This window comes from Euleptes europaea, chromosome 5, assembly GCF_029931775.1.
Source record: "Euleptes europaea isolate rEulEur1 chromosome 5, rEulEur1.hap1, whole genome shotgun sequence".
NCBI lineage: Eukaryota > Metazoa > Chordata > Lepidosauria > Squamata > Sphaerodactylidae > Euleptes > Euleptes europaea.
In genome coordinates this window covers 111,818,499-111,837,854 of record NC_079316.1, presented here as the reverse complement: position 1 = coordinate 111,837,854, position 19,356 = coordinate 111,818,499, and the positions used below count along the sequence as shown (strand labels likewise).

General features: G+C 47.7%; 1 protein-coding gene across 1 annotated transcript in view; it reads left to right on the top strand.

Annotated features, from left to right (window-relative positions):
* Positions 1-18,711, top strand: part of WASHC2C (WASH complex subunit 2C) — a 41,839-nt gene extending 23,128 nt beyond the window's left edge. The window contains exons 18-30 of the mRNA XM_056849292.1: positions 1,020-1,118; positions 1,890-1,979; positions 2,663-2,805; positions 4,100-4,211; positions 5,259-5,426; positions 6,260-6,376; positions 7,987-8,112; positions 9,575-9,673; positions 10,768-10,830; positions 11,193-11,375; positions 16,089-16,664; positions 17,450-17,621; positions 18,545-18,711. Of these exons, the coding sequence (XP_056705270.1) occupies positions 1,020-1,118; positions 1,890-1,979; positions 2,663-2,805; positions 4,100-4,211; positions 5,259-5,426; positions 6,260-6,376; positions 7,987-8,112; positions 9,575-9,673; positions 10,768-10,830; positions 11,193-11,375; positions 16,089-16,664; positions 17,450-17,621; positions 18,545-18,684 (2,088 nt within the window). The 3' untranslated portion in view covers positions 18,685-18,711. The remainder of the gene's footprint in view (positions 1-1,019; positions 1,119-1,889; positions 1,980-2,662; positions 2,806-4,099; positions 4,212-5,258; positions 5,427-6,259; positions 6,377-7,986; positions 8,113-9,574; positions 9,674-10,767; positions 10,831-11,192; positions 11,376-16,088; positions 16,665-17,449; positions 17,622-18,544) is intronic.
* The last annotated feature ends 645 nt before the right edge of the window (positions 18,712-19,356 follow it).

Genomic DNA, 19,356 nt, shown 5'->3' with positions numbered 1-19,356 from the left:
TTTTTTTTTTGAAAGTTAACTTTTTATTGTGACAACATCATAAGAAAGGCCATGCTGGATCAGGCCAAGGCACATCAAGTCCAGCTGTCTGTTCACACAGGGGCCAACCAGGTGCCTCCAGGAAGGCCACAAGCAAGACGACTGCAGCAGCATTCTCCTGCCTGTTCTCCACAGCACCCAAGATAATAGACCTGCTCCTCTGATACTGTGGAGAATAGATATGCATCATGGCTAGTATCCATTTTGACTAGTAGCCATGGATAGCCATCCCCTCCATGAACATGTCCACTCCCCTCTTCAAGCCTTCCAAGATGGCAGCCATCACCACATCCTGGGGCAGGGAGTTCCACAATTTAACTACGGGTTATGTGAAGAAATACTTCATTTTGTCTGTTTTGAATCTCTCACCCTCCAGCTTCAGCAGATAACCCCGCATTCTGGTATTATGGGCGAGGGAGAAAAGCTTCTCCCTGTCCACTCCATACCATGCATAATTTTGTAGACCTCTATCATGTCTCCCCTCAGCTGCCTTCTTTCCACTGTAAACAGCCTTAAGCGTTTGAAGCGCTCCTCCTAGGGGCATTTTCTCTAGCCCCCTAATCATTTTGGTTGCTCTTTTTCTGCGCAGGATCTTCAGTGGCTTTGACTGTCTGTTGACTGGGTTATCTAATGCAGCAGTCCCCATCCGTTCTGAGCCTGTGGGTAATTTTAGAATTCTGACACGGTGTGGTGGGCACGGCCCCCAAACGGCTGCCAACGGTTACCTTCAATCACGTAGTGAAGATCCTTGTGCTATGGTGGCAGCAGCTGCTTAAGCAACCTTTAAAAAATCTGCGCAGCCAATCAGAAGCCTTGCTGGGGAAAAGCACTTTGCAAACAATTGGTGGGAGCCAAATAAACCTTTGCCAACCCCCCCCCCCCCAGATTCCAGCAGTGTGTCATTTTCCATATCTCTGGGTGCTTCTAATAGATAGATATGCTCCTTGCAAGTTGATAACAGGTTTCTTTGTGCCCTGCAGGATTTGTTTTCTTCCAGCCAGTCTTCTAAGAGCTCGGCTTTACCCAGCAAAGGCACAGCGAAAGCCCCGCTCTCTCTCTTTGAGGATGAGGACGAAGAGGTGAGCTAGATTCGAGACCAGTAGCGCCTTGCCCAGGGGTATGCTGAAAGCAGCCAGGTTTCCCTTCCGCATAAGGGGATGCCTTGGTCTTAACTCCTCAAGGAAGTTGCAAATATCAGTGGTTTGTGACCAGAACGGCAGGAGACATTTGCTAATTTCTGTAATCGCTTGTTAGCAATGTGAGGCAGAAAGTTTCTCAGAAGGTTTTCCTGTGCTGTATTTTTTCTGTGGAAAATTTTGCACCCCACAACTGTAAATGTAGTCTCTGTTTATCTCGTTGTCAGATCTGCTGTGATGCAATTCATCACGTTAGGATGGGCTAAACTCGGGGTATGAAGCATGGACAAACCTCCCCCCCCCGTCCTTGTCCATGGCCCAGGCCTGTCCGTGGGGTGTTTGCGCCTCCTTTGAACCAGCGTGGTATTAGTGGTTAAAAGCGGTGGACTCTAATCTGGAGAACTGGGTTTGATTCCCCACTCCTCAACACAAACCCTACTGAGTGACCTTGGGCCAGTCACAGTTCTCTCTGAACTCTCTCAGCCTCACCTACCTCACAAGGTGTCTGTTGTGAAGAAGGGAAGGACATTGTAAGCCAGTATAATTCTCCCTTAAGTGGTAGAGAAAGTCGGCATATAAAAACCAACTCTTCTTCTTCTTTTGTTTACATTATTTTAAATATTTAAATTGGAAAGCATTCCTATGTGCATTTCCCTGGAAAACCCACCTTGCCAAGCATTGCAGCAAATGAATTCTTCTCTTGGTGTCTTTTAGGAACTCTTTGGGTTTTTGCCTGTGAAGGAACCAGTGTCCAAACCACCCCCGGAGAAACCGTCCCGCCTGCTCTTCAGCAGTGACGAAGAGGTATGGAGTGCAAAGGTTACGAGTGGACAAACGGGGTGACTTTGCCATTCTCAGCTAGCTGAAGTAGACGTCATTTCATGCCCAGTGTTTACTCTTCATGCGAAGCTGTTTGCTGTTGGAGCTGATGGGCCCTGGATGCTCCTTTTCCATTGCTCTGCTTCAGAGACGCATAGATGGCGTTTCTCTGGGAGCCAGTGTGGTGTAGTGGTTAAGAGTGGTGGACTCTGATTTGAAGAATCGGGTTTGATTCCCCACTCCTCCACATGAGCAGCAGAGGCTAATCTGGTGAACTGGAATTGTTTCCCCAATCCTCCGAATGAGCAGCGGACTCTAATCTGGTGAACGGGGTTTGATTCCCCCCTCCTCCACATGAAGCCAGCTGTGTGAACTTGGGCTAGTCACAATTCTCTCTGAACTCTCTCAGCCCCACCTACCTCACAGGGTGTCTGTATTGGGGAGGGGAAGGGAAGGTGATTGTAAGCCGGTTTGATGCAGTTTGATTCTTCCTTAAGTGATAAAGAGTCGGCATAGAAAAACCAACTCTTCTTCTCCTCCTTCTCCTCTTCTTTCTCCTCCTCCTCCTTTGCATTCAGTGACACTATATCGCTCACCTCATCAATTTGAGGAAAGTGATATGCTGTCTGAAAGGCAATAACGGCAGGATCTTATTTATTTGTCTTTAGGACCACTGGAATCCTGGGGCATCCATCAAGCCTGCTTCTGAAAGCAGCCAAAAAAAGGAAGCTATGAAGGCTGCGGTGACCGAACCCAAGAAGAGTCTCTTTGAGGAGGAAGAGGAGGATTTGTTTGCTCTCACTAAAGACAGGTGACGCGTCTGGTATCTGGAACTCTCGGGTGGGGGGGGAGGCGGCTGCGTCTGTTTTAGCAGCATTCGAGAGGGAGCTGTTCTGACGCAGAGTATTTTTTTCCCTTTAAGCAAAAAGAGCAAAGTTTTTGTGTCATAAATCTGCAGTGCTATTCTTTACAAGCTAAAGTCCAGGCCCTCATAGCTTGGTTTGGCTGCCGGTGGAGAAATGGTCCCTGCTAAAATGGCATAAAACTGCTGTTTCTTGCCAATTCGGGGCTGTTAACTACTTCCCAACCTGCAAATGCGGAAAAGTGCTTCATGACCACGATAATGTAATTTATGAAAACGGTAAAAGGCAAACTACCGAAAATGTTGTTGAACAGGTCTAGAAGGTACTTCCAGAAACTGCCAATGTTTAATACCGTGTAAAATTTAAATGTTACCGGTAACCTCTGGAGTTACTATAGAATAGTAAACCAAAAGTGCAGTTATTTCTTAATCCAAACAATTCAGAGAATCTGTCCAGAAGTAAGCAGTGAATGTCCCACTGGGGACAGAAGTTGTATTTATAACAGGAAGCTAAAACACTTTCCAGGAGCTCAAATTAGTTTAATAGTTTCTTATTCAAATTGACTGCCACATTGTGTGTGTTAAGATGCCATCAAGTCACTTCCGACTCATGGCAACCCAGTGAATCATTTTCTCCAAAATGTCCTATCATTCACAGCTTTGCTTAGTTCGTGCAAATGGAGGGCTGCAGCTTCCTTGATGGAGTCAATCCATCTCATGTTGAGAGCCAGCGTGGCGTAGTGGTTGAGAACGGCGGACTCTAATCTGGAGAACCAGGTCCGAATCCCCACTCCTCCACATGAATCCTGCTGGGTGACCTTGGGCTAGTCACAGTTCTCTCTGAACTCTCTCAGCCCCACCTACCTCGCAAGGTTTCTGTTGTGGGGAGAGGAAGGGAAGGTGATTGTAAGCTGCTTTGAGACTCCTTAAAAGGTAGAGAAAAGCGGGGTATAAAAACAAACTCTTCTTCCTCTTTTCCAGCTTCCTTCACCTTCTAGCATGATTGTCTCATCCAGTGACTGGTCTTCTCATAAAGTATGATAGCCTCAGCTTAGTCATTTTACCTTCTAGGAGGGTTCTGGGATTTGATCTAGAACCAGATTTATTATGGTTTGTCTAAGAAATCCTTATTTAAGGTGGTAGGGGGAGCGGGGTAAGTAGTGTACAGCCAGGCAGCTGACTTACATCTGGAACGAAAAGCCACTAATATTTGACACCTTTGGTTGTTGTTGTTTTGCCACAGTCAAAGAAAAACGCAAAAAGCTGCTCTCCTCTTTGAAGAAGATGCTGTAAATGGGGACTCTCTCTTTGACATTCAACCATCCCTGCCACGATCCAGCATTCAAACAGTAACGGTACTGAACAAGTGAAATATATAATACTCAGGATTGAGGCAACCTTTCTCCAGAAAGAAGTTCAGCTGACTCATTCATTGGGCATGTTTCCTTTTTCTGCCAATTGAGGAATGGGCGATCTACTCTGCTGATCACATGCCCTATTGGAGAAGGATCTGAAGTAATCTCATGCTGCCTGGGAGAGCCAGTGTGGTGTGGTGGTTAAGAGCTGTGGACTGTAATCTGGTGAACTGGGTTGGTTTCCCCACTCCTCCACATGAAGCCTGCTGGGTGACCTTGGGCTAGTCACGGTTCTCTCTGAACTCTCTCCACCTACCTCACAAGGTTTCTGTTCTGGGATGAGGAAGGGAAGACAGTTTGGTTTCGCACTCCTCCACTCGAGCAACAGACTCTAATCTGGAGAACCAGGTTGATTCCCCGCTCCTCCACATGAGCTACAGACTCTCATCTGGAAAACCGGGTTTGATTCCCCTCTCCACATGAAGCCTGCTGGGTGACCTTGGGCTAGTCACAGTTCTCTCTGAACTCTCTCAGCCCCACCTACCTCACAAGGTATCTGTTGGGGGAAGAGGAAGGGAAGGAGACTGTAAGCTAGTTTGATTCTCCTTAAAAAGGTAGAGAAAATCGGCATAAAAACCAACTCTTGTTCTTCATTTATGTTCAGTGAGCGTTGGGTAGGAAGGCCAGGAAAAGCTACACACTTCCCAGTTCATAAATTAATCCCCAATCTTCCGTTGGTGGTCTTAACCCTGCATTGAGAAATCCTAAACAGAGTTGTAATCCTGTAAATGTCTTGCCTCATTTTGGAGCAAACCTTCTAGGAGAAAGGTTCTGACAATCTCTTAAATTATTGTAGGAGAGCAGAGTATTAAAAGTCTCTGGCACAGAGTCTGAATGCCTCTCTTTCTCAAATCTTTCTTCTGCCGATTTATGAGAGATTCCGCCGCGCCGCTGAGGGCTAAACCCAAACTCTTGCAGGCTGTCGCAGCTGCGGCCAGCCCGCTTCTCTTGCACCACTGAAATAACCGTGCTTTGTTAATTTTTTAGGGAAAGGGGCAAACTCCGGACTCTTTGCCTTCTGGCGAGCAAGCGGATTTGCTGGAAACATCTCAGAAAAAATTGGTGACGGAGAAGGCGACGCCTTGGGATGAATCTGGCACAGCCCCTGGTCCTGGTCCTGGAGAAGATCTAGTGCAGCAGCAGAAGGCGGAGAAGGTGAGGACAAACTCCTCTGAAATAAATACCTAGAGGGTGTTTCTGTGGAATAACCTGCTCTGTGGCTAGCGGGAAGGCTGGCATTGGAGGCTTGGGTGGAAATACTGGCTGAGGCTGATCGGCTTGCTCAAGGCATGGCTCTATCTGCAAGCCCCCGCCTCAAATCCCCACACTGCTGTGGCAGATTCCATCCTGGCCATAATTAGACGAGGAATAGAGAATAAAACTGCTGATATCACACTGCCCTTGTACAAATCTATGGGGAGACCACACTTGGAATACTGTGTACAGTTCTGGTCACCACACCTAAAAAAGGATATTGCAGAGCTTGAGAAGGTTCAGAAAAGAGCAACCAAAATGATCGGGGGACTAGAGCAACTGCCCTGTGAGAAGGGGTTAAAACACTTAGGGCTGTTTAGCTTGGAAAGAAGGCGGTTAAGGGGAGACATGATAGAGGTCTATACAATTATGCATGGTGTGGATAGAGTGGACAGGGGGAAGCTTTTCTCCCTCTCTCATAACCAGAACGTGGGGTCATCTGCTGAAGCTGGAGGGTGAGAGATTCAAAAATGGTGCAATTGTAATTCAGGGAATCGTTTGGAAAGTTGTGCGTCTGCTTATGTATTGGAGGGCTGTTTCCTCTTATCGGCCAGTTTCTGGTTATCATGTTCTAGGCAAGGCGGAAAAGAAAAACTAGAATCGGCGTGACAAAGTCCGAGTGGTAATAGGAAGCTTTTCTTCCTCTTAGCTGTGGGGGTAAAATTGGAATTGAATTAGATCCTGTTTCCACTGTTGGTGAAATTGATTGTTTAAATATGTGTGTTCGTTCTCAGTCCCCCTTGGAGAAAGATGCCAGGAGAAAGACGAAAAGCGTGTTCAGTTTGTTTGAGGACGAAGAGAAAACCGGAGAGGCAGATGCTGGGAAAAGCACCCAGAAGGACATTGAGAAGGTGAGACCTTTTGAGGAGCTGCTTCTGGGGGTGATGCCTGCCGAGCAGCACGTTTCCCTCTGGTGCTTTTTGGCTTTGCGGCACAGGAAGAGCTCTCTTGTGCTCTTGGGATCCCCTCATAACAGCCTTCTGCCATATACCTAGCAGCGTGGTGTAGTGGTTAAGAGCGGTAGACTCTAATCTGGAGGACCGGGTTTGATTCCCCACTCTTCCACATGAGTGGCGGACTCTAATCTGGAGAACCGGGTTGATTTTCCCACTCCACATGAAGCCTGCTGGGTGACCTTGGGCCAGTCACAGTTCTCTCCGGACTCCCTTAGCCCCACCTACCTCACAGGGTGTTTGTTGTGGGGAGAGGAAGGGAAGGTGATTGTAAGCCGCTTTGACTCCTTAAAGGTAGAGAAAATTGGGATATAAAAACCAGCTCCTCCTCCTCCCTCCTCCTCCTCCTTCACAAGAAACAGAGCAGTGGCAACCCACAAGGGAGAAGAGAGAGGGCCCATCTGCATGGGCCCTGTCCACACTAGAGCCTTTGGTAGACAATATCTGCACACGTTTCACATTTTCTCCACTGCCCCAAGCTAAACGCTTGCTCATTTCAGGCGCATTAAAGCAGAGATCATTAGAATCGAAATACTGTTCCAGACAAGGAAAGGTGGCAGACGATGAGCAACCCAGGGGGTTTGTGGGCGGGGCGGTGGGTGGCCCAGATGGTGGCCAAGGCTGGCCTTGAGCTTTCCCTTTCCATTCAGTTGGGCCGTGCCCTGTGTTTGGGGTGCCTGCAGGGGGTGCATAGGGTGTCGTGCAAGATGGCCGTGAGGCTGCTTCTGTGGGCAATGGGCGCAAAGCTCTCCTAGCTCGAAGGCTGCCACAAGCACCTCTCTTGCATCTTCCTCGCTGGAGGCATCAAGCCATCTTGGTATCAGACTTCCCTTGGAATAAATACTGTGTACAATACTGGTCACCACACCTTAAAAAAGGACATTGCAGAGCTTGAGAAGGTACAGAAAAGAGCAACCAAAATGATCAGGGGGCTAGAGCAACTGCCCTACGAGGAGTGGTTAAAGCTCTTAGGGCTGTTTAGCTTGGAAGGAAGGCGGTTGAGGGGAGACTTGATAGAAGACTATAAAAGTATGCATGGTGTGGAGAGAGTGGACAGGAAGAAGCTTTTCTCCCTCAATACCAGAACACGGAATCATCTACTGAAGCTGAAGGGTGAAAGATTCAAAACAGAGAAAAGGAAGCATTTATTCACACAACACGTGGTTAAATTGCAGAACTCCCTGCCCCAGAATGTGGTGATGGCTGCCAACTTGGAAGGCTTGAAGAGGGAAGTGGACATGTTCATGGAGGAGGGGGCTATCCATGGCTACTAGCCAACATGGAAACTAGTTATAATGCATCCCTATTCTCTCCAGTCTCAGAGGAGCATGCCTATCATATGAGGTGCTGTGGAACACAGGCTGGACAATGCTGCTGCCGTCGTCTTGTTTGGGGCTTCCCAGAGGCACCTGGTTGGCCACTGTGTGAACAGACTGCTGGACTTGGTGGGCCTGGGTCTGATCTAGCAGGGCCTTTCTTATGTTCTTATGATTTATTTTCCTTTCCAGCCCCCAGAGAAGAGCGCTCGTCCCAAAAGCACAGGGGTCTTCCAGGACGAAGAGCTTCTGTTCAGCCATAAAATGCAGAAAGACAATGATCCGGACGTGGACCTTTTTGCAAGCAACAGGAAAGGGGTCAGTTGGTTATTTTTGAAACGCTCGACAAACGTTGCACAGAATTGGATTCTTGTGTTGGGTTGTGAAACAAACAAAAAAGTAGAAGTGGAAGGAACAATTTTTTGATTACTGCAGTAGCATGCCAACTTTACAGAGGGTAAACTCGCCAAGAATCGCTGAATTACAACTAATAATGAAGCTCAAGGCAATGCATTCTTCTGGATTGAACAGAGACCTGGGGTTCATGTCTCATGACCACTGCTGATTGCTCCACCCCTCCCACCGCTCTGCATATCACACCTAATTCAATCACGACATTTTACATGCTGCTGTTATTTATTTTGTTACTGGGGTGCCTGAATCCACACTTCTCTACTTAAGGACAGATGGCCCCACATTCTGTATCCGAAGAAGTGAGCTGCGGCTCACGAAAGCTCATACCCCTGCCAGAAATTGTCTTAGTCTTTAAGGTGCTACTGGACTCTTGCTCTTTTCTACTTCTAATATTTTGACGTTTTGTTCTCGCGCCCCTTAGAATATGGGTCTTAAGAGTTATGTCTATTTCCCTGCCAAGTCACAATTGCAGTGAAATTCTAGAAACCAATTGGTCTTTTCAGTCAGACGGATGTAGTCAAGTAAAGGGGACTACTGAAGAAGCAGGCTTTGGATATAGGGGGAAAGATAGCAGCTGCCAAAGTACATAGCACGGAGGGGCCATGGCTCAGTGGTAGAGCAGCTGCTTGGTGAGCAGAAGGTCCCAGGTTCAATCCCTGCCATCTCCAGTTAAAAGGATCAGGCAGTAGTTGATGGGAAAGACCTCAGCCTGAGACCCTGGAGAGCTGCTGCCAGTCTAAGTAGACAATACTGACCTTGATAGACTGATGGTCTGGTTCAGTAGAAGACAGCTTCTAATGGGGTGGGTGTCATGGTTCATTGGTAGAACATCTGCTTGGTATGCAGAAGGTCGCAGGTTCAATCCCCGGCATCTCCAGTTAAAAGGGATCAGGTAGGAAGTGATGTGAATTGTCTAAGCCCCTGGAGAGCCAGTCTGAGTAGGCAGTACTGACCTTGATAGATCAATGGTCTGATTCACGATAAGGCAGCTTCCTGTGTTCATGTGATCCTCCCTCCGGTGTAGAGTTTGGGGGCCTGGCTGTTGTGTCTCCCTGACATGGCAGTGTACTAAAGGTATAGAGATCCCTCCCCCCCATAGACCAGTGTTCGCTCGCCCAAGCCCCCATATGCCATCGGAAGCAGTACACTTGGAAACTTGGCCCCCCCATAGTGGTACAGTCAGCCCCCCCACTTCCTGCTCTCGCTGCAAGCAGAGTCTTGGCAGCAGGCAAAAAGAATCCAGAGTTGTTTTGCACTGTTAGCTGCCGGCGCTGGTGATAAAGGGATAGGATTACGTTTCAGTGTTAAGAAGGAGGTATGCAGAGACATCGTGGGTGTGCCCCTGCATCTGTGGCCCTCATTTCAGATCCCAAAGCCCCGGGGGAAGCTTCCGTCTGGAGGAGGTTTGTTCGGAGAGGACGACAGCGAGGATGGTCTTTTCAGCTCTGCTAATTCAAAGCCGCTGGTACTTACTGTTTTTGTCTAAATATTTTGAACAGATGTGATGGGGAGGCAGGGAAGAGTGCCCTTTCTTTCTTTCTTTCTTTCTTTCTTTCTTTCTTTCTTTCTTTCTTTCTTTCTTTCTTTCTTTCTTTCTTTCTTTCTTTCTTTCTTTCTTTCTTTCTTTCTTTCTTTCTTTCTTTCTTTCTTTCTTTCTTTTTCTCTCTTTTTCTTTCTTTTTCTCTCTTTTTCTCTCTTTTTCTCTCTTTTTCTCTCTTTCTCTTTCTCTTTCTCTTTCTCTTTCTCTTTCTCTTTCTCTTTCTCTTTCTCTTTCTCTTTCTCTTTCTCTTTCTCTTTCTCTTTCTCTTTCTTTCTCTTTCTTTCTTTTTCTTTCTTTCTTTCTTTCTTTTTCTCTCTCTCTCTTTCTTTCTCTCTTTCTCTCTCTTTCTCTCTTTCCTTCTGGCAAAGGAAAGACGCTTCATGCAAGAGACGTCTCTGCTCAGTTGCACAGGATTTGGCATTTTTCCGGCCCACTTTCCATGTAGGGGAAGAGTGGAGCACACGTGTGTGAGGGTTTTGGGAACCCCAAGAAGTGCCCTGAACTTGCCAGAAAAATAGTTCTAGTGCCTTTCCTCCCAAACATGCTAGTTTTCTCTGTACAGGGAATTTAAAAAAAATGTGGAGGGGCTTTTCACTAGCCAGCCTTCTCCTCTTACTTGGCAGTCTGAACTGAACCTTACACAAGGTTTTTAAAAATCTGCACAGCCAATCAGAAGTCTTGCTGGGGGGAAAAGCCCCACCTGGCCCCACCCACTTCCTAAAAACACTTGGCAAGCCCAGGGATGCCCACAGGGCACCACATCAAGACCCCTCTCTGCCCTAGACTATTCAAGCTTCTGCAGCAGATCTGCTGGGTTGAAACAAATGATTCTTCCTGGAGCAATCCAGCATCCAAGCTCCCCCCTGCCCTGTCACTACCCCCTGTCGATCGGGGGCTCAGGGACAAGAGGTGACCACAGTGGCTACAGTACTGCTTGGGCGCATTTCCCCCATTACAGTTGTAGTGTGTGAAGGTTTCGTTCGCTCGGATTTACTTTGGTCCCCTGTAACTTTATGCAGGAACCCACCCGCCCTGCCTCAAGTAAACCTCAAGAGCCTGCGTCTCGGATTGGAAAATTACAAGTAACTTATTTTCCCCCACATCTTAACTTTCAGTGTACTTCTCTTGCTGGCTTAATTGCGGTTCTCCAAAACACCATTTTTTCCTTCAGCTTAGCAGATAACAGCTTTTTATTTCCATAAACTGCTTGCATAATAGGATGCGCCATATTTCCTTCTGGGGCAGAGGGGGTTGATTTCCGGTCAGGGCCGAGGGGGGAGCAAATTACACGCCCGTCTGTCTGTCTGCATTGTTTCTCAATCAGTCCCATTGTCATGAGCTCTGCTTTTTTCAGGCTTCTCTCCTTTACTTTTCTTGCTCATCTCCTCTGCCGGCCTGACCTGCTACTGACCAATCCCTATCTTCTCTCTATCCATTTTCTAAGGCCAGCTTGGATATTAACCCGGCAGCTTTGCTGCCCGGTAGGGCTCAGAAGCCTCCCCCGCCGCATCCAGAGCCCTGCGGGGTGCAGCGCCCCCAAACCATCCGTGCCTTGGGGCACAGTGAGGAGACGGGCATCAGCTTTGATTCTCCCGTGCAAGCGGACACTTTACATCATGCCAACAAGGTAAATTGACTCATGCCAATATTGATGGAATAACCTGAGAAATTAGAAGAATATGCTAGCTCTTTCTAGAACTTTCTAGAGTTTACGGCCTAAACATGAGGAAGAACTTTCTGACAGAGCGGTTCCTCAGTGGAACAGGCTTCCTCGGGAGGTGGTGGGCTTTCCTTCCTTGGAGGTTTTTAAGCAGAGGCTAGATGTCCATCTGTCAGCAATGCTGATTCTATGAATTTAGGCAGATCATGCGAGGGAGGGCAGGAAGGGTTGCGTCAATGCTTGGCTCTCGTGGCCCTTTCTTGCATGCCCAGGGTAGTGCCCATCCCCACTTTGGAGTCAGAAAGCAATTTTTCTCCAGGCCAGATTGGCCAGGGATCCTGGAGGGTTTTTTTCCCATCTTCTGGGAATGGAGTAGGGGTCACTGGGGGTGGGGTGGGGGAGGTAGTTATGAATTCCCTGCATTGTGCAGGGGGTTGGAGTAGATGACCCTGGTGGACCCTTCCAACGCTATGATTCTCCCACCTGTTTTCCCAGGGTGGTGGCAACTGCTGCCCAAAGCAGTGTTTTAAAAAATCTTCACTGTAATCAAATCTACAATAGTCAGAAGCGTCGCTGGTCAAAAGCCCTATCTGTCCCTGCCCTCTTCCTAAAAACACTTGGCAGGTGCCAGAAAAGGCTTCAGCGGGTGCCGTGGTGCCTGTGGTCACCACATTAGGAACCCCCTGCTTTAAAGCCTTACCCTGGTCCCAAGCCATGTATCTGAACAACCGTCTTCTCCCAGATGTTCCTGTGTGGGGATTAAGATTTCAAGGAGAGGCCCTCCTGACTGGTCCCATCAATCAAAGAAGCTCATTTGGTGGGTACACAAGTGAGGGCATTTTCGGTAGCAGCTCCACAAATATAGAACAACCTCCCTAGGAAGATGCACCTGGCCCCCCTCCCTTGAGTTGGAAGGCAGTTGGAAGATGGTTTTATTTAGGGCCACATTTGGTTCCGTTATCATTTATTATTATTACAGCAATTGCCAGTAAAAGAGTACCAATATACAATATGAATGCAAAATAGACAATTAATAAAACCCAGATAGAATACTCTCCCCCAAAAGTATGGCCAAACTTTTAATAACTTGGGATTTAAAATTATTGACTGAACCCACCTTTTCTGAGCGAATTTTAATCGCTACAGAAAAACTTTTAGCTACCTGTGACAAACTATGAGGGACTCCTTCTCCAACTGAGCTCAGAGGGCATCTTCATCAGCGGGTCTTATCATCCTATGCTCAAGGAGGCAGGAGTTAAATTCTTCAAACCCTGTCCTCTGGCTAGGATCGCCCCCTGCTGGCCAGTTCTCCTCCTGCCTTAGAGGGAGAAGCAGGTTTAGTGAATAGCTCCGTAAACTTTCTATATTTCTATCTACTTCAATATCTTTTTTCTTCATCCTGTCCAAAATTCTATTCCTAGTTTATAACTCTACTGTTAGCCTTTCTCCTTTTTTGCTTCAATCTACTCTTTCGCGCATTCCTTACGTCCGTCGACCCGTGTGTCTCCCCCCCCCCCCCCCACCTCTCCAATCTTACCAACTTGTCTGCCCGATATCGCCTGAGGGAGAATGGCAGAAGAAGGGGACCGGGCGACGGATGAGCTCATGTCTGGAGACGAGGAGCAAGTCGTTGGGATGCTTTCCCTGCGGATTTCAGCCGGCGCAGCTTCAGTAGACCGCGGGGAGGAGAAGAAGTGGCAAGCGCTGGGGGCAGTTTCAAAATGACGCGGCGAGGAAAAGCGGCCGATTCAGCCTGGCGCGGAGGCGGCAGCAGGCAAAAGAAAGAGTAAGGCTGGGGGCGAAGAAGAGGGTGCGAAAGTCCAAAATGGTGGCCGCAACTCCCCGTTTGGCCCGGAGGGGCGACAAGGGTGAGTCGGATCCTGAGGCTACAGTTTCACGAGAGACAGAGGCCATGGAACCAGGATCTGGTAATGCTTTACATACTCAATTAAATTCGGTGGTGGAAAACCGGTGGGGGGAGCATGGTCTAATTGACCTGCTGAGGCAAGCTCTTAGGGAAGAGTTCGCGCAGGCTGGGGAATCTTCCCTCAGGGAGATAGTTGGATCCAGGGCCTCTTCCCCCAACACTGTGACATCCCCCCAGTCTAGCCATAAGTCCAGGGGACGTTACTGAAGCGACAGTTTGGCTTCTACTTCCAAGGCAGCACGCAAAGCTCTTTCTGCCTCTGGTGACACCTCTTCAATGGAAAGTGATAGAGAGGAGGGTGAATTCTCTTCAGAGGAAGAGGAAAAGGGAGAGGGGGTACCCCACCCAGGAACAGCAGTCCCGCCTTTTTGCAGGAGAGGATTACCAGGCTATGCTGTCTAGTGTACTGGCAGCCATAGATTTACATGAAGATGATGAGATCGAGGCTTCTAAAAGCAAGTCCATATTTAGAGGCAAATAAAGAATTCTTAATTCTTTGCTAGATTAAGATCTAAGTCTCAGGTTGTCCCTTTTCCTGAATACTTTGAAAACCTTTTGAGGGCTGAGTGGGAGAAACCTATGGCTAATAGACAGTTTCCAGCTCTTCAGAAGGTCAGACAGGAAAGGGCACATATCATCTTCATTGCCCCTCATTGGCCACGAAGACCTTGGTTTCCTACCCTGAGGGAACTATCGCTGCAGGATCTGTGGCCTCTCCCACCGGTACAGGACCTTCTACATCAGGGGCCTCTTCTGCATCCGGACCCGGCTTGGCTCCGACTGACCGCCTAGGACTTGAGAGGCAGCGGTTGTTAGCTCTGGGATACTCCCCGGAGGTGGTGAACACCATGCAATTGGCCAGGAAGAGCTCCACGTTTCGGATTTATAATTTTTCCTGGAAAACATTTGCTTGGTGGTGTGGACGCAATTCCTTAGATCCACTTGCCGTGACTACAGGCAGCATTCTGGAGTTCCTCCAGGACGGAGTGGCAAAGAACTTGAGGGCCTCCACACTTCGTAAACAAGTGTCGGCCATAGCCACAGTAATTCCTTTTCTTGATGGGTTTCCCATTGGAAGACATCCTCACATTGTTACCTTTCTTAAAGGGGTTTCGGCGACTACACCTCCGGTGGTGCACAGATTCCCAATGTGGCGTCTTAACGCGGTACTCCGGGCCTTGAGGTGTCTCTAAATCTTTTGAGGATGAAGGTGATCTTTCTGACGGCGGTAACGTCGGCCAGAAGGGTCTCGGAATTGGCAGCGCTGTCCTCTAGGGAAGGTCTTTGCGTCTTCCATGCAGATAAAGTGGTTCTGCGACCTGATCCATCATTTGTCCCGAAAGTTAATTCAAGATTCCATCGACTGCAGGAGATTAATCTCCCATCCTTTTGTCCCCGACCTTCGCATCCGAGGGAAAGGGTGTGGCACACTCTCGATTTGCGACGGGCCTTACGAATTTACCTGCGTTGAACCAAACATCTGAGACGTTCGGATTCCTTGTTTATTTCAGTGTCTTCCCCCAACTTGGGTATGAAGATGTCCAATGCTGCAATTAGTAGATGCTTACGCCAGTGTATTCAGCTATGTTACCAACACAGCGGTGTTCCAGTTCCGGGCAGAATTACAGCGTATTCTATCCGCAGCTCAGCTACCTTGGCGGCGTTTGACAAGCAAGCATCAGTCGAGGAAATTTGTAGAGCTGCCACTTGGTCCAGTCTGTCTACTTTCAGGAGGCATTACAAGATCGATGCCTTTTCTTCATCCTATGCAGCCTTCGGTAGAAGGGTTCTTCAGCACGTCGTATCAGAAGATTAACCCACCCAAGGAAACACAGCTTTTGAAGATCCCGCTGATGAAGATGTCCTCCGAGCTCAGTTGGAGAATGGAACCTTGGCTTACCTGTGAGGGTTCCTTCTCTACTTAGGGAGGAGGACATCTTGCCCGCCCAGGGTGAAGATACGACGAGTGACTGAGATGTGCCGAAGTTGATCTACAGCGGTAGACTGCATCAAGAGTTAAAGGGAAAGTTGTTCCCATTCCATTTCCCCTATGTTTCATGTTAGTCATGGTTCATTGTTACTAACCATTTTCTTGGAAGGTTTTTCTGTTTGTAGCGTTTTTTGCCTTCTCTTAGGGTTAGGATGTTCTCTGATTAAGTTGGCTTGGGAAGTTGTCGAACTGGCCAGCAGGGGGCGATCCTAGCCAGAGGACAGGGTTTGAAGAATTTAACTCCTGCCTCCCTGAGCATAGGATGATAAGACCCGCTGATGAAGATGTCCTCCTCCCTCAGTAGAGAAGGAACCCTCACAGGTAAGCCAAGGTTCCATTCCCACATGAGATACTTCATTTACTCCTCTGAGCTAAAATCTATTGTATTAATAAGAGGGAAGGCCACATTTGGTTAAGTTTGCTAATAGTCCTGAATTGTGATTTTAAATTTTGGTCTTTATGTTTTGCCGATAACCACGTTGGGGTCAGGAAGCAATTTTTCTCCAGGCCAGGAATCCTGGAGGTTTTTTTTTCTTTTTGTCATTTTCTGGGCACGGAGTAGGGGGTGTGGGGGGGTCGTAGTTGTGAATTTTCTTCATTGTGCAGGGGGTTGGATTAGATGACCTTGGTGGTTCCTTCCAACTCTATGATTCTATGTATTTTATCTCTGTTATAAGCTGCCTTGTGCTCAGTAAGGAAGAGAGGTATCTAAACAAAACAAACACACAGAATGCTTGTTTCTCATCTCCCGGTGTAATTATAGAGCCGAATCAAAATGACGAAGAAGCGTCGACCGCCCACCCAAACCGCCAGGCGCTTAGCCGCTCAGAAGTCCAGTGAGAAGGAAGGGAGTGACGCTGAGGACCCACCTCCGTGCCTCTTGGTGGAAAGCTCCGTGCTGCCGGTGCCTCTGGGTACCAAGGGAGCCAGCGAGAAGGCTAAGTTGCTTCAGTCGACCAGCAGCAGCAACCAGCTGCACAAGACAGATGACCGCCCTGAGTCGACAGCCACGCCTGGTCCAGACGATCTCTTTGAATCCAGCGACCTCTTTGATGACGGCAGAGAATCCAAAGCACCCTCGAAACCCAAGGCCAAGTCGAAAATGGAGAATCCATCTGGCCGAGCCCCTAAAGGCAGGGAGGGGCAGCCCGTTTTGTTGCTGCCTGGCGATTCAAGCGAAGACCTCTTCAAGCCTGCGAAACCATCGAAGAAACCCAGCCCCATTTCTTTCCCAGACAACCAAGAGGATCTTTTCGGAGGTAACAAACCTCTGAAAAGAAAAGCTTCCAAGCCCACTCCTCCATCGGAGGTGGCTCCTGCAATCAAAGATATTTTTGAGGTAACTGGGGAAGGAAGATGGTTCCTTTAGAGGTGGATCCTACTTGCGTAGCAGCTTTACAGGCCAGGAGAAAAGAGGCTGGCTCCTCATTTGGTGAAAAAAGAGGGTGTGGCATCCTGATGCCAGAGAATTAAGTGGTTTCGTAGAAACTTGAGCATTCAGGTAAAATTTAGGAAAAAAATGTAAGAGGCACAGACGTGCTTGAACCCCCCCCCTCCCTTGCTGGCAAGGTGCTCAACTCACCTGCTCTCTTCAGTATCAGAGGAGCATGCCTATTGTATGACTGCTGCTGTAGTTGTCTTGCTTGTGGGCTTCCTAGAGACACCTGGTTGGGCCACTGTGTGAACAGAGTGCTGAATTTGATGGGCCTGGGTCTGATCCAGCAGGGCTTTCCTTATGTTTTTGTGGAGGTTGAGGCTATCAGTGGCTGCTAGTCAAAATGGATACTGGTCATGATGCATACTTATTCTCTCCAGGATCAGAGGAGCATGCCTGTTATATTAGATGCCGTTGAACACAGGCAGGATAATGCTGCTGCAGTCATCTTGTTTGTGGGCTTCCTAGAGGCACCTGTTGGCCACTGTGTGAACAAAGAATGCAAAAAATATTGAAAGTCAAGTTCGTGCTGGATCCATTCTTGCTTTTTTACAAGTCTGCCACATACAATAAATATTGCATCAGCATTTTGGCATTTCCAGCATTTCCAATAAAAACTTTTATTAGCCTTTGCTGTATCTTCAGGTTATATACTACCTGTGTACTGATGTCTTCTTCCATCGTTCCAGGATGATATCTTTTCCTCAGAAGCTGTCAAGCTCCCGCCTGTCAAAGCCAAAGAGTTGGAAGCCAACCTGTTTGATGACGACATCGACATTTTTGCCGATCTTGCCGTAAAGCCGAAAGAGAAGAGCACCAAGAAGAAAGTGGAAGCAAAATCCATATTTGATGAGGACACGGGTAAGGCATCAAATTCGCAGATGGGGCCTGTGGTTCTCTCTCATGGTCGTTTCTACATACAGGTAGTCCTCGGACATATTGCAGGTTTGGTTCCAGACCATCACCATAAAGCGAATATTGCGATAAAGCGAGTTGCACAATTTTTTTTTGTTTCCCAGTACATATAAAAGTTATGTTTACATTATACTGTAGTCTATTAAGTGTACAATAGAATTATGTCTAAAAAAAACAATGTACATACCTCAATTTTAAAAAAATAGCTTGACTCTCCAAAGACATGTACTGGATCCCACCTTTTTACTGCCAGAGCCTTCAGTGGTAGGGAGGAGACCGTCCAGGTGATATGAACGGATGAATATTTTTCCATAGAGACAGCGGGCTTTTCCACATGATCGGCCTGCTCTTGATTTATTTATTTTCCACACAATCGACCTGGTCTTGATTTTCTGGGCAAAGGTCCAGTCGATTCAGTACGTGACCTCATGCTTCTTCTGTTCACAAGCACTAGAATTGGTTTGGGCACAGCATGGTGTAGTGGTTAAAAGTGGTGGTTTAGAGCAGTGGACTCTGATCTGGAGACCTGGGTTCGATTTCCCACTCTTCCACATGAGCGACAGAGGCTAATCTGGTGAACCAGGTTGGATTCCCCACTTCTCCACATGAAGCCAGCCGGGTGACCTTGGGCTAGCCACAGCTCTCTTAGAGCTCTTTCAGCCCCACCTACCTCACAGAGCGTCTGTTGTGGGGAGGGGAAGGGAAAGAGATTGTAAGCCTGTTTGATTCTTCCTTAAATGGTAGAGAAAGTCAGCATATAAAAACCAACTCTTCTTCTTCTGCACATATGCCCTCCCTCTGCATTTTCACTGTTTCTTGACCTTCGCTGGGGCCTGCTTTGATTTTTCTACATCTTCCCTCCCCCCTAGATGATATCTTCATGCCTAATAGCCAGTCCAAGTCACGGACCAAAAAGACCCAACCTGTTCAGATGCCGTCAGGAGCGAAACCTGAACCCAGAGTACCAAGTACTTTTGAAGACCCGCTGAACGCTTTCGAAGGCAAATGAAGATGTGGTTAATGTCTCCTCTGTGATATACTCGTCCTGCCCAGCAGTAATTTCTTTTTGCTTTTAAATCTACCAATATGACAGGACTGTAAATATCGCTTGCTTGTCTCCTCACAGGGCGCCAATTCAGAAATGACATGATAAAGTTACAAAAGCCATCTCCAGCAATATCATGCAGCCAGGTGGTTTGAATTCATTATCTTGTCCTGTCCTATGCTAATGTAATCTATTGTACAAAGTGTAGATTCTATTGTTCCAAGCTACCAAACCAGTCTCTGGTGTACTGGTAAATAGCATTTATGAAACCAGTTCCATGTTTTCCTTGGTTTATTTCCTGTTCTGTCCTGCCGTTCCAAATGGAGAAGCAAATCTTGGAGGGCACTGTATTTGTATTTTCTGATTGGGTCACCAATTTAACGCATAATTGAATTGTGGAACTCCCTGCCCCAGGATGTGGTGATGGCTGCCAACCTGGAAGGCTTGAAGAGGGGAGTGGACATGTTCATGGAGTAGTCAAAGGCTATTAGTCAAAATGGCTACTAGTCATGATGCATACCTATTCTCTCCAGGATCAGAGGAGCATGCCTACTATCTTAGGTGCTGTGGAGCACAGGCAGGAGAATGCTGCTGCAGTCATCTTGTTTGTGGGCTTCCTGGAGGCACCTGTTCGGC